At 35.0% G+C, this 15,832-nt stretch overlaps 1 protein-coding gene across 3 annotated transcripts in view; it reads left to right on the top strand.

The window, feature by feature from the left end:
- LOC127415318 (ras-specific guanine nucleotide-releasing factor RalGPS1) overlaps window positions 1-13,251 on the top strand; it is a 193,988-nt gene extending 180,737 nt beyond the window's left edge. For all 3 annotated transcript variants that reach the window (XM_051654030.1, XM_051654032.1, XM_051654031.1), the window contains 6 exons: window positions 10-90; window positions 649-754; window positions 1,917-2,009; window positions 2,409-2,514; window positions 12,683-12,774; window positions 12,861-13,251. In XM_051654030.1, coding sequence (XP_051509990.1) covers window positions 10-90; window positions 649-754; window positions 1,917-2,009; window positions 2,409-2,514; window positions 12,683-12,774; window positions 12,861-12,890 — 508 coding nt within the window. In that variant the 3' untranslated portion in view covers window positions 12,891-13,251. The remainder of the gene's footprint in view (window positions 1-9; window positions 91-648; window positions 755-1,916; window positions 2,010-2,408; window positions 2,515-12,682; window positions 12,775-12,860) is intronic.
- Window positions 13,252-15,832: the final 2,581 nt, after the last annotated feature.

Raw genomic sequence — 15,832 nt, 5'->3', positions numbered from 1 at the left:
CCATTTCAGAGGACGTATGTATGCAACACTCGGTCCAAACTGGCGAGTCCCAGTTTGTAACTCTCCTAGAAGTAGACGTTATGTTTACAGGTAAGATACCCTAGAGCTGCCATTTGTGTGGGTCCATAAGTACACACTACTGAATATCATGGCAGTGTTATTTTTAATACATTTTTTTAAAACGGAGTGGCTATTTGCTCTAGGTGTAAATAGCACCTGCCACAAGGGTGGATGTTTGCACTCCAATAGTCTGGTGGAAACACAGAAATTGTAGACAAAGAAATTTGTCCCACTTTTTCCCATCCTGTTTCCTGTCTCCACTCCTAATATTTCCTTTAATACTACTTACATTATTAAATAAAAATAATTATAAAGGTTGATTTAGTATCTGCCACTATTTGGACTAATGTGCAAAGAAGATGCTTTTGGTTGCAATTTACACTTATTGCAAATAGCCTTTGCCCTTTTAAAATAAAAATTGGTCTATCTTCTACATTCGCTGTAATAGAATATTATGAATATACTATAATATAGTGACTATACTATTAATACTACTGTATATCCATATCACTGACTTGACTGGTATATGTTAATCTGCATGTTTGAGATGACATGGGGAAAATAAGGATATTGCTACTTCTTTGTCAGCACCCCTGGAGCAGTATCAAGCTATGAGTGCAGTTCTCTGAGCAGTATAACCATTGAAGGGCCTCTACGAAGGAAGACACTGATGAAGGAGGGTAAAAAACCCACTGTAAGTGATAGTCACATTTATCTGTGATTTTTCAGAATGATGTAAATTTTAATAATACGACTAGATATTATTGTCCCACTACCCAGTCATAACCAGTTATTGGCCATATTGGTCCAAAACAATGTTTCTCTATGCAAAGTAAGCATGGATTAATTTCATGAATAAAAGTGTCCAATAACAGGGCAGTTCCTGAGATTAAGCGAGTAGTATTCAGCTGGTCATGTGATTCAAACATGGCTGCCCCCATGAGGCACCCCTGCTCCATGCAGAATAAAAGAGCTTTTATATGGTTACTGATATGACTGAACTCTTCATCTCACATGAGTGTTCATGATTTCTTTAGAAGTAAAACTTTTTATATGAGTAAAAATTACTGAGTGCACCTTTAAATCTGTGCTTTAAAATTAATGAATTTATTTATTTTGCAATTAGACTTAGTGACTAGTGACTAGGAATTAATATAATCAAACTCTTGGGGTACCAGTGTATATCTGAGTTGGTTAAAGATGCACTCAGTAATTTTTTTGAATTTGTCGCCTAGTGATGTGGATGTAGCATCATTCAAACGCAATAGTTTTCAGTTACTAATGGCATTATAGAAATTCACTATTCCCAGTCAGCCATAATTAACTTAATTCATGAGTAAAGGGTCCAGTAACAGGGCAGTTACTGAGATTAAGCAAGTAGTATGTGGCTGGTCATGTGATCCTAACATGGCAGCCCCCATGAGTGGACCCTCTCCATGTATAAGGTTACTGATGACAAGAGTCTTAATTTCATGTGAGTGCTTATGATTTTATACATATGTTTCAAAATTACAATTCATTTTTTAGGAGTAAAACTTTTTAAATGGGGAAAAAATTGCTGAGTGCACCTTTTACCTGGTTGAATCTGTTGGATTAGACATGATTTTGTCGTGTTTGTACAACACTGTACCATCTGTACAGAGGCAGGTTTATTGTCCATCTCAATGGGTCTTCCCTGGTGAAAAAGGTGACAGTAAATTATTTGAAAAAATAATTATTTTTATTTATGTTTCATTAAATAACATTCTTTGGTATGCCTTGCATATCATTGCAATATTCATGTCTGTTAGAGTTCAAAAGAGCACTTTAACCTGTCTCTACTGACTTTTTTTTTTTTTTTTTTTTTTTTTTTTCAGCTCTCATCCTGGAAGCGTTACTGGATTGTCCTTTCTGGCCCAGTTCTTATCTATTTTGGTTCTAAAGCTCTAAGAGCAAATGAGCGAAGACATGTACGTGGTTAATTATTCCCTAAATTCTATGAGAAACAAGAGGACTTTACTTATTAAGAGACATCAAGGCCATTATTCAGACTTGACCTTTTCAAATAAATAATGTCAAGTTTTGGTCAAGCTACAAGGTCATGTTTAATAATGGCTTTGGCGGCCCCTTATATTTACTACCTCCTTGTTTTTACATTTGTTTAGTGTGGTGGGGAACATAAACATTTGGAACAAACATTTCTTGAAAAGACTGCAGACATTTAGACTGTTGTGAATGAATGGCCACAAATAGTGATGAAAAAAGCAATACATCATATTGACTAAACACCTACATACAGTAAAAGCTTACATTAAAGGCTATTTAAATGTATTTTAATCTCTTTGTAATTTTGCCTTTTTGTCTTCAAGTACAAATCCAGGCCATGTAAAAAGATCACACTCACAGGATGGATGGTGGTGCTGCCTGACAACCCTGAACACCCAAACATATTCCAGCTCACTGATCCTGAAAGAGGTACTGGCACTTATCTGCCTATTGTGTTATAACACACATGACTTCAAATTATTATTTGTGCACAAATAAAACCCTGTCAAGGTTTCAGTGTTGAACAAAGTGGCTACTTGAAATTGTAACTGCAAGGAACTATTTCTACTTGATCTAAACCATAAACATTAGTTTTGTTGGTGTAACCTGATTTGCCAGGTTGATTGTCAGATTAAATAACATTTTTGACTTTAATAAAATGTAGATAATTTAGATGTTACCATACGAAGCAGGTTTTTTTAGGTTACCACAATTTTTTATTTTTTTTTTATTTTTAAAGTGGTATAGTTAGACAGAGAATCATTACCTAATGACTTTTTATCCACTTCAACACTGGCGCATATTTGTGCTGCTACCTGCAATTTTTCATGCTAAAATGTAAAAGCTCACCATGTACACATACTGTGGACTAGGGGTGTAATGGTATGACATTTTCACAGTATGATGACAGTCACAAAAATTACCACGGTATTACGGTTTCACGGTATTTAGGTGCATTGATAATATTAAAAGCATTTCAATATTTGGTTAAGAAATAGGCTATTTCTGATAAACACACAGATAAATATTTCATTTATAACCAATGCACATCATCAGGTTAAACTTTTGATCTTGAACATCAGGACACTCTCTTAATCAGACAAGGTAAAAAAAAAAAAAAGAAAAAAAAATCACAAACCGGTAAACATTAATAAAAAAAATTTTGGCAACATGTACAGTAGTCAGATTATTATAATTAAAAATATTTTGTTATTGTTATTTTATGATTTATGAAATTGAATTGTAATCATTTGTAATGATTATTGCCCAGGTTAACACTTAAAATATGCATTTGCATGCATTCAGTAATTTGTTGCATTTGTGATTTAGTTCAATTCTACAATACCTACTGAAAATATATTATTCGTGTGCAAATTATTTATTGGCATTTTGTCCAATACTGACAATTTCTGCCACAGAAAAAGGTCTTTTACAAAGCCAAGTAATCCCAGACAGCGGACTTAAAATTCTGTGGCGGTGGAAATAATGGTTCAGGCTCGGACTTGTCTGTATGTTGCGTTCGTGCTGCACTCATGCTGCGCTCCGCTCGTGCTGGACTTCTGATGTGCTCATGATGCGGAGCGTTCGCAACACCTGCATGTCATCTTTAAAATTGATTGACAGTCAAATGCAACATGAGGAATGCACAATTTAAAGATTTATTTTATCTAGCCAAGTTTATATGATGCGTGTAAATGTCGCAGATTCTGTCTTAAACTGATTTGGATTTGAGAAAAGTTCTGAAAAAATCTGTCTTTATCTTCATGCAATACCGTCAATGAGAAGATTTCAACGGTATATAACCGTCCGTTTAAAACTGAGGTATATTGTGAAACATTGAAACCCTACTGTGGACTAATTGCCAAAAATGGGTCTCATTTATTTATTTATTTATTTATTATTATTTTGGAAAAAACAAAAATTAAAAAGACAAAAATTATTAATAATTTTTAATAATTATTTAAAATTAATCATTTTAATTAATAAAAATTTATAATGAATACAATTAATAATTATTAATATGTTTACAAAGGTTTTTTTTTGTCCTAATTTTGTAAGCACATACTTCTGGTTCTGTTTTCTCCAACTCCCTCCAATTTAATCTTATTTAATTCCACTAGATGGCAGGAAGTACTAGAAATGTTTTTCCCTCTATAACCTTCCACCACAAAATGATGATCTGAAATGTAGGTGGCACATTTTAGCCCTCACAGATGTGCTCGTCCATAGACATTCAGTCTAATTTGTAGTTCATGCCCCACCCCCATTGTTTAATCAAATATCTCCTCTGAGTGGACTAGAAGCTCAGTCTAGGTGTCATTAGAAAGCTGAGATCTATAATATTTTATCAACAATTGTTGATAACATATATTTCCAATTATTTGTTTATGTACATCTAATATATAACACTGGATTATTCACACAAGCAAGCTCACAGACAAGAAAAAATGAAAAGGCAGAAAACTACCTAAGGTAAAAGCAGTTATAAAGTTTTTAGGTATTTGGGGCTTACAGCAGCAGTGATTGGTGCGTAAAAGCGACATTGTATTTGTTAAATTACAGAAATCATATTTCATTTTGGGATTCTTTTTAAAATCTTTCAAACTGTGGTATTAGGGCAAAATAAAACTGAATAAACTGTAAAGTCGCATTCCTGAGAATGAGAGCTTTCATTTGATATAAGATTTGTCTATTTAAGTGCTATTTGAAAGACTTTTATATTCATATTAATATTTCTACCTCCTCACCTCCTGGTGGCACTGATTTTCAGCGCAAATGTTTTCAGACCTTGTTTTGTTATTTTATGTAAATGCAGAAGTTATGGTTATCTTTGAAAAGTTCAGATTCTAAGCTTTCAAATGATACCCCATATGCCTGACTTATGTATTCGGTGACTTGAACATTTTAAGTGTAAACATTTTTTGCGATATAGCACCCCCGTTTGGACCCGCCAGGGGGTCCGCAGAGTTGAAGAGGTTAACTAAACAATATTTATGGATGCTCAATATGTTTTTTTTTTTGTTGTTTTTGTTTTTTTTTGCATATGCTTTACACTATATTCAAACATTTTCATTGTCTAAGAGCTAGTCAATCAAATTGTGAGTTTTCTCCAAATTCCAAAAGTTAGTTTGCTGAACATTTTTGGAGTTCAAAATGTGGTTTTGTACTTCAAAAAGGTCAGTTTAAATAAATAAAATAAAAATCAATATGTAATTATTAAGAAGCTAATAAGAAAAGCTTTTTTTTTTTTTTATTTTTACATTTTCTTTTTTTTTTTTATCAGAATGCTGCATATAGTGCAGTACTGTATCCAGAAGGAGCATTTCCAGTTCTTTAGGTGATAAAGAACGTAGAAAGCTACTCTTACATTGAGAGAACATTTATTAATTTAGCTGACACATTTATCCAAAGCGACTTAACATCAGTCCTGACTTCTCACTTTTATGAGCCTCTAATAAACTAAAAATATACTTTTGACACTTTAATCTATCATTTACAATTAACAAACATTATGTAGGTAATTATTAACAGATTAGAAGTTCAAGAGCATTTGATTATATAAAATCAAACTCTCATGAAATTCTTAACTATATGAATTATATAATTCATAACTATATGAAAATATGTATTTTCTGTTTTAACTATCTGGTAAGCAATGTATAATGCAATAATGCTTCATTTTAGTGTTAAGAAAAGTATTAAATGTTAATATATTTACTATGACTTGCATACGTATATGTTTTTTTTTTTGTTGTTGTTTTGTTTTGTTTTTTAGAATCTTGCACATAAGTGCCATTTTTTAAGATATCCATCATAATTCAAAACACTGTCATTTTGACAGATAAAAACAAGCAAGAAACTCTGCTTAACCCACATGGTATGCCTATGCAGCTTCACCCTCTCTCTGTACTGTGTGTGTGTGAGAGAAAGAGAGAGAGTTCGGGTGTCTGATCAGATGTCACTCAAATACATTTCCACATTCGCATGCAGTAATTTTCACTGTTCGCACTGTAGAGCACTGCATATCAACTAAACTTTCTTGTTGTTCAATGGTGTTTTGCAATCAGAAAGGCAGTTAGTAGATGTCGTGTCATGCAGCTGTCATGCATTAACTTGTCATGTCACTTCAAGACTGACTGTTGTTTTTGGAGTCCATACAGGTATAACTACCCTGTGGTAGAGACTGATCAATTGTGTTTTTTCTGCTTCTGGTGTTATAAGCATTTTTTACTGTGTTTTGGGACTCTATCTAAAAGCTATATCTCAAGGGTTTTTGCATCTGGGATTCTTGTTCTTTTGCTATTCTCAGACCATACCAAGTATCATTAGACTTCATGATTCAAACCATTACAGGTGTTTAACAGCTACCAACAGACCCATCTGTTTCCAGTCTCAGATCTTAGACTTTACCAAAGTATTAGGAGTTCTGCATGTTATGGCCTGTGGCCTAATAAGGGAGCTACAATGGTGGCTAGACACTTTGCAGTTTTGTACAAGAATGTATTTTTCTTGCTCAAGCTGTAGGCGTGGTGAATTTCTTTGTCTCTCCTTTACCTTGTTGTATTGGATAAGTTGTGCATATTCAGTGAATTCAAACACTTTGTTGAATACTTGCAACACCAACATACTGTACCCTGGCAGTTGTATTCACAATCACACCTTTGTGGAGGAAACTTGCACAACAATCACAATTTTCTCATCAGGCACCAAATAAAGCCACATGAGTTTCAAAACATCTACTGAAGTCCAGAAGTTCTTGATTTACAACTGCAATTCCGAAAAAGTTGGGACAGTATTAAAAATCCTGATAAAAACAAAAAGGAGTGATTTGTGAATTATATTCACCCTTTGCTATATTGAAAGCACCACAACTACACATTATATGATGTTTTACCTCGTGAATTGTATTGTTTGTTTTTTTTTTTTGTTTTTTTTTAAATGTACAGTAATTTAAAATCAGATGATTGCAACAAGAGACAGGGGTAATTTAAGACTAATAACAATTTGACGAGTTAAAATAACAAGGTGATGTGAAACGGGAGATGTTAAACAGGTGAGGCAATCTTGTCATAGTATATAAGGAGCCTCCAAAAATAGCCTAGTCCTTCAAGATCAAGAATCATTCGAGACTTGACAATTTGCCAACAGCAAATAATCTAGCACTTTGAGAACAATGTTCCCCAAAGACAAACTGGAAGGATTTTGGGCATTTCACCCTCTACAGTGCACAATATAGTTAAAAGATTAAAGGAATCTGGTCAAATCTTGATGCGTAAAGGGCAAGACAAAAACCACTTCTGAATGCACGTGATCTCTGATCCCTCAGACGTCACTGTCTTAAAAAACATCATTCATCTGTAATGGATATCATGAACATGGGCTTGGGATAACTTTAGTAAACCTTTGTTAGTCAACACCATTCGCCGCTGCATCCACAGATGTGTTTGTTGTTTGTTACTATAGACTGTACTTTACTGTTACTGTAGACAGCGTAATCTGCATATAGAGAGCTGTGGAACTGCAACTCTGTACATATCGTAAATGGGTCATTCCTACAATTCTGTGACATTCCAGCTTTGAAACCTTTGAAAAATAAAACATACGTTTACAAGTTTCATCATGTTTCATCATTACAGGGACATATTAAAGAGCACCTATTATGGTTTTTAAACATGCCTAATTTTGTTTTAAAGGTCTCATACAATAGATTTACATGCATCTGTAGGGCTTTACTAGTTGTTTAGATCACTGTTACTATCAGAAATAATTAATAATTATTTCTTTAGTTATTAATTCATATTTAAATTAATTAATTGAATCTAACACATTAAAACCTCATATGGGGCTCCAGTAAATGTAGTGCGCTACGTTTAGGAGCGGGTTTGGTTATTAGCAATAATTAATTAATTATTAATTATTAAAATCAATAGAACATTGATGAAAATCAATGTTAGCTTCTTTTTTTTAATCCTTTAAATCAACAATTATCAAAGATAATCACTAATCATTAACATAGATGAAACATTAATTAAAATTAACACTAGCTTATTGATCATTCAAATTCAATAATCATCAAAGATAATTATCAAAAATCAATAGAATATTAATAAGGATTAATATTGACGGGGCACCACCCTGGAATCAGGGACTAATAACCAGATAGTATAACAGTCTCAATATTAGATTGTTTTCTCAGGAAAATCGACATCCAAAGAATATCGATTTTTGGGAAAAAAACAATGAATGAAGGCTTGAATCCGAGCACTGACATCCCGTCAGCATGACACAAGTGTATGCAAAACAAACCAAAACACTTCTCTTTGTAATATAACAAAGTTTATTTATGCAGTAATATCAATTAATAATTAATACAATGCAGTCAATAAACTTCCGACTTACAACTACAAACTAAACAGTGATATGATTAGATATGGAAATCAAAATAATCCTATAACACATAAGGTGTGTGTGTGTGTGTGTATGTGTGTGTGTGTGTGTGTGTGTGTGTGTGTGTGTAAGGAGGGACGCGCACAAAATGGCGGACGTGACTCTCGTGGAGAGTATATCACGTGAGACTTCCGACCAGAGAATATGGCCGCGAATGTGGGCGGAGAGAAACCAGTCAATGGTGTCTACCAGTTTACCACGTGTATCTGCTTGTACGTTAGCTTAGGGAAAAAGATGAGCTTTATCACGAAGCTATCTACTAGCCAAAAATGTATGCGCACGCGTGCGTGCGTGCATGCGTGCGTGCGTGTGTGTGGGGGGGGGGTTAGTACGAGAGAGAGAGAATTAAGTGACGGCCCCAAAGCCGGTTTTGCGATCATGGGAGAGAAAGCAGCTGTTAGTTTATCGCTCAGAGACGCGGTGGATGGCTCGTAAACCTTCCTGCGGTCTTTGATTATTTAATGGATAAACTCAGTTTGCCGGTCTCCCCCGTGATGGCAGAAATGCACAACAGTCCAATGTGGTTGGACTACAATACAGCAAATCAAATTTGTGATAATTAATACCCTGAGTATTAAAAATGAGCGGACATGGCGGTCCGTAAACTGTACAAGCAATAACCTTGATACACAAGAATAACACACTATAATATTCTATCTCTGCCCAAACGTAAACCTCTTACTTGAATCGCATGAGGATGCAGAATGTGTGTTCATCCGTCCTTTAACTCGGACTCGATTCCTCGAGGCTCGGGTGATGACGGGAGGCCGTTTCCTCGCTCTGTCGGTCAGCAGTACGGCTGCTGATTCTCGGCGGGCTGGCAGAGAAATCAGCGACGTCGACTTGATTGAAGATGGAAGAGAAATCTTTTCTCTCTTCACTTCTGCAGGCAAACGGATGAAGATGCGGATTGCTCAGCGGTCTCCTTCGGATCCGTTAGAGTGTTCGGTGGAACACAGAGTACTCTCAACTCGTCCAGCGAGATGGAGATTGTATGGCCACAGTTTCAATTCGGACGTTACTTCCTTGTGCCACGAGGCTACACCTGAGAGCAGCGATGAGCTGCGTCTACACACGGCGAGCAAAGTTGCTGGAAGCAAATCCCGGAAGCATTTCAGAGGTATTTCTACTCCTGATGATGTCATGATTGAGGGATGTTCTGTTGTGTGCCTCATCCAATAGGAGTTGGGAGTTTGATCCTTTAGTGAGCAAGGCTTCATGGGATTTGTAGTCTGTTTTGGACTCCCTTTGTTTGATTATGGCACGATTTTTATCAGTAAAATTTATGACTTGGTATGTGGGCCTGAGTTAGGTTTTATGACTGTGTTAGGCCTGCCTTTGTCTTCTATCTGAATACATGAGGCCCAACACATCCAAGGTCAAAAAACACTTTAATTTGCTCATTATTTAAATTGCAGCATTACCTTTTTTTCCCATTGTCAAAAAAGACTCGTTCAATGATCCGTTCTAAAGGATTCATTCTAAACTCCTCCTTTCAGAGAGCCTACTCTGCTCTGATTGGTCAGATGTCCCAGTCTGTTGTGATTGGTCTACCGCTTAGTGTAGTGTTTGAGGATGGGACAAAGCTGTTCGCGAGCAGCCAGTGAAGACCAGAGGCGAGTTTTTTGTTACCAAATTACATAGGTTAGTACAGGAAGTAAGTCTGGAATTACTAACGACTCATTTCAGGTGTTCAGAATCGGTTCTTTCTTTTGGGAGTCAATAACTCCATTTGTCATGCACTTTGATTTTTGAAACTTTGCAGACTTTTTTACATTCACAAAAAGCTATAACATGAAAGGTAATATTTGAAAAACCATAACAGGTGCTCTTTAAAGATTGTATTAGTTATACTGGTCAAGCTAAATTACAAAATAATTCAGATGTCCATACAGTTAAATGGGCAGCAACAGGGTGGACATTCAGTGGATGAATGAGCCACTACATGATCTGTGATTGATATCTAGGAAACATATTTGTAAACTAATATTTATTATTTTATTTCTGTTAACATAAATACTGTATATTGAAATTGTAAAATTATATGAATTTCCAATATATTTTCCCATAATAGGATGGGCATGTTATGCTTGACTACATATGACTAACACCACAAAATAAAGGAAAACATAAATAAAACAATAGAGTTATAAACTTCAAATAACTCAAAGTAATTTTGCAGAATGGCTGATGTCCACCTCCAGTGTAAGTGATGTCATTTCCTAACATATATCTTCAATGAAAGGTCATGGTATCATGACATAACAGGGTGTGCAATAAATCAAGAGACACACAGAAAACCTCCAATATCAGTGTTAAAATGACACTTTTACCACAAATGAATACATGTTAGTAAGAGAATACTAAACTCTTAACTGTATGTGTGGAAAAAATAGAAATCCAATGATTTAGCATTTATTTTTGTCAAAGATGTTTGACTTGCAGATTTTGGGACATGAGGAAATAACACAGTGCAATAGAAAAGAAGTTCAGTTATTTAAAATTTAACTCTTAAGCCCACAGAAGTGTGTAACATTATAAAAAGTGTTTATTCTTTTTAACAAGCCTTTCAAAATTGTAATCGGGTGAAATTAAACAATATGAATACCACACACACTTGTAATGGGGACTTAATTGTCAAAAAATTGTAGGAATGACCCATATTTACAAGCGTTCCTGCGCAAGATGCTGCATAACATTGAAAAACAGCATGGACGGAAAGTTCAGTGTGAAAGTCCCCTACTAAACTTAAAATGAAAAACATTTGAATAATCGTGTTTATCATAAGGGAAATGTAAGAAAATCATGTTGTGTTTTTTTAAATGTTTTATTAATGCAGTAATGCAGTTTTTTTTTACCTCTCTCACCCTCTCTTCTTCCAGAACGAGCTCTGACATATGCAATAAAAGTTAATGACATGTCATGAATAGGAGCGTTTATGGTGTTTTAAAATCCCAAGTGGGAAACAATTAACATGCATTCGAATGCTATATGATGTTGACAAAATTATCTTGCTTCTGACAGAAAACATGACAGAAGACCTCCACTGATTGTCACTGATCTTTCCCCCAGCAGAATTCAAGTGATAATGCACCAATTACAACAAAGAATCTCCAGTTTCACTAAACAGCATCAAATACAGTTAAAGGGAAACTAACACGACAGTAGATTATGGACTTCTGAAGCAGCAAAACAAGTGTGTATACCAAGGGTATACGCAAATATTGATCCTTAGAAGTCGTTATAAGTAAACATACGGCAAAAAAAGTAAACATACGGCATATATGTACGTATGGCCCCAACTACGCCACTGGTGTCAGTGCCCATGGCATGGGTAACTCGCACATCTGTGAGAACACCATGAATGCAGAAAGATATGTAAACATTTTGGAGCAGCATGTACTGCCATCCAGCACCATCTTTTCCAGGGACATCCCTGCATTTTCCAGCAGGACAACTTCAAACCACATACTGCCTGGATTACAAGTGCATGGCTGTGTGAGCAGAGAGTGCGGGTGCTAGATTGGCCTGCCTGAAGTCCTGACCATCTCCAATTGAGAATGAGTGGCGCATTATTAAGCACACCATACAGCAATGAAAACCCCGTACAATTGTGCTGCTAAAGATCTACATAATAGATGAATGGGGGAAAATTTCACTTTCTAAACTTAACAAACTTGTGTCTGCAGTGCCTAAATGCTTAATAAGTGTTATTAGAAGAAATGGTGATGTTACACAGTGGTGAACACTTGACTGTCCCAACTTTTTTGGAGTGTGTTGCAATCATCTGATTTGAAATTACTGTACATTATAAAACAAATAATGTCAAATAAACAAATAAATTCACTAGGTAAAACATAATATAATGTGTAGCTGTAGTGCTTTCAATATAGCAAAGAGTGATTATAATTTACAAATCACTCATTTTTGTTTTTATTAGCATTTATCATACTGTCCCAACTTTTTCGGAATTGAGGTTGTAAATATTACCAACATTCTGAAAACTAGACATAGTTTACATATAAAAAAATAATAATTCTATTATACGACAAACTACTTCATGTGGTTTATAAATTGTAGATTTGCTATGTCACACAACTTCATTTGAATAAGCTCAAGTGAGTTCATTTGTGTTAATTTGTGGGTCCAGGTAATGTTTACAAGTTCCAGACTGGATCTCGTTTCTCTGCGATTATCTGGCACAAACATCTTGCTGAGGCTTGCAGGAGTACAAGACCACAGGCAAGTGTGTTCTGAGACCAACATTCTCATTTCCACTCAAAGAAAGTTTAACTTTAAAACAAAGCATAAAATCTTGTTTTCCGCAGATACCAGCAAACCTCATGTCATTTGAATAGCTGCTTCGTGGAACATGGAAAACAAAGCAGTGGAATTTAAGAAGATGAAGTGAAAACCTATAGATCAAAAAGACATTAAGGAAGAGTTTTTTTTTTTTTTTTTTTTTTATCTTTTGGCTATATATAGCTAAAAGGGGACAGCATTTTGTGACTTTGTAGGAAGAAATAAACTTGGTTTTATGCACTTCTGCATATCCCTCCCTTTGTGCAGATCAACCTTATATACCTGGAATGGAAAAATATGTTGTGGCAGCTGTATGAGTAAAAGGTCAGGAACTCTGTCAAATACTGGAGACACAGCTGTGTCCAGAGAAGATGATTTTGTGTCTTGAATTAAAGGGATAGTTCGCCCAAAAATGAAAATTCTATCATCATTTACTCACCCTCATGTCATCCCAGATGTGTATGACCTAAGTTCTTCAGCTGCACACAAACGAAATTTTTTTGAAAAAGATCTCAGCTCTGTAAGTGAATGGTGACCAGAGCTTTGAAGCTCCAAAAATCACATAAAGGCAGCATAAAAGTAATCCATAAGACTCCAGTGGCTAAATCCATATATTCAGAAGTTATTTTTTACTGTCAATCTCCACTTTCACTTTCTTCTTCTTTTATTTTTGGCGATTCACATTCTTTGTGCATGTTGCCACCTACTGGGCAGGGAGGAGAATCTATAGTAAAAATTGACTTGAATATTGATCTGTTTCTCACCCACACATGTCATATCACTTATGGATATATGGATATAATCACTGGAGTCTTTCGGATTACTTTTATTCTGCCTTTATGTGCATTTTGGAGACCTATTCACTTGCATTGTATGGACTTACAGAGCTGAACTATTCTTTCTTAAAATCTTCGTTTGTGTTCTGCAAAAAAATAAATAAAGTCATACACATCTGTGATGGCATGAGGGTGAGTAAATGATGAGAGAATTTTCATTTTTGCGTGAACTATCCCTTTAAGTTTTGCCTAACAAACCTAAAGCTTTGTGAAATATGGTGTAAAATAATGTGTATAAAATAACATTGTCTTATTGATGTTTCCATGTGATTAAGTGCCAAAATTATGACTTTTGTATTGTTAAAACTCTTAAAATTATGTTAAATTAATGTTAGATGTTAGAGGAAAAGTGGAATACAGTCTACACCTGCATAACATGCATGGTCACACATAATCTGTATCCTAAAGTCACATAACATTTATAAGAAAGACCTTTTGAGAAGAATATCTCTTTCTCTCTCTCTCTCTCTCTCTCTCTCTCTCTTTCTCTCTCTCTCTATATATATATATACACACACACACACACTACCGGTCAAAAGTTTTGAAACACTCGACTGAAAAGTTTCTCATGATCTTAAAAATCTTTTGATCTGAAGGCGTATGCTTAAATGTTTAAAATTAGTTTTGTAGACAAAAAGATAATTGTGCCACCATATTAAATTATTTCATTATAAAACTAAAATTTAATAAAAAAAATAAAAAAAAGTTTTTGAAATTGATGACTTGGACCAAATAATAAAGAAAAGCAGCCAATAAGTGTTCAACATAGATGGGAACTCCTTCAATACTGTTTAAAAAGCATCCCAGGGCGATACCTCAAGAAGTTGGTTGAGAAAATGTCAAGAGTACATGTCTGCAAATTCTAGGCAAAGGGTGACTACTTTGAAGATGCTAAAATATAACACAGTTTTGATTTATTTTGGATTTTGTTTAGTCACAACATAATTCTCAATTTATGTTATTCCATAGTTTTGATGACTTACTATTATTCTAAAATGTGAAAAAAAAAAAAAAAATAAACATTATAATAAAGAATATGTTTCAAAATTTTGACCGGTAGTGTGTATATATTTATATCAGTGGTGGGCCGTGCATATAAAGTCTAGGCCTTCAGTGTGATTCATGCCATTAAGAAAACACAGTTTCACAATGAATAAGACACCCTATGCCTTTGGGCATCATACATTATGTCGCAGCTAACTAGTAATACCAATTGACATTTTAAAAACACGTCCACGCATGAAAGCCAGAACTTGAAACGACACTTAATGCTCAAGCAAGCCTAATTTTAACTGCAGCATGACTGTTTTGTGAAACGAACATCTCCCGAACAGACATTCAAAAATCATTATTTTTCATATGAATCTACCAAGGAGGTCTATAATACCTGGAAAAATCGATCTAATAATATTTGCGATTTAAATGTTGCTTGCAATAAATTTTGTTTTGTCAAGTTACACGGTTATGTTGTGTTCCATTCAAGTTGGATGAGGGATATTCCTACTTGATATCTCCGACCATACATTAATTCCATTCCCCGCTATTAAGAACTGCAGTGCTTCCGTTAGCTTAGCAGGGGTTTGACTCTGATTAGAGATGTCTCCTAGCAACCCAACTGATAAACAATGCTGCAGCGCTAGCATTTGTGCTTCAGGTGAACGATTATCAAAAGAGATTGTAATGTTTTATACACCTGTTTCTGCAGGCGTTTGTTAAACAAGCTTTAATATCATGTAATGTGGAAACAAACTCATTTATCGATATTACTTAATAAAGTGAATGTTTATCACTTACTTTGTATATCTCCCTGAGTGTCGACATGTTTGTGTGACATCATGCCCCTGCATCTTGGCGAAATCTGAGTTGAGAATTTCTGCACGAGCCTACAAGTTGTAATTCTGACTTTAAGATGCATTCCATTGCACTTTTCCTAGTAGGAAGTTGTAAAATCCAACTTTCCGAGTTGAATGGAACGCAGCACAACTTTTCAAAACTTGATCCGACATTGAATTCTCAAGCAGCCTAATTTACACTTAGAAAACTCCTGATGTTGCTATAACAATGCGAAAAGCACTTAAGAATTTACTTGAAGTGAAAATCAGTCCTCCTTTCCTGTTTAATAAATTAAGCAATCACATGATCATGCAGAACATCTTGTGTTT

Source organism: Myxocyprinus asiaticus, chromosome 24 (genome assembly GCF_019703515.2).
Source record: "Myxocyprinus asiaticus isolate MX2 ecotype Aquarium Trade chromosome 24, UBuf_Myxa_2, whole genome shotgun sequence".
Classification (NCBI taxonomy): Eukaryota; Metazoa; Chordata; class Actinopteri; order Cypriniformes; family Catostomidae; genus Myxocyprinus; species Myxocyprinus asiaticus.
The sequence above is the reverse complement of the archived record's forward strand: the minus strand, read 5'-3'. Positions and strand labels throughout refer to the sequence as shown.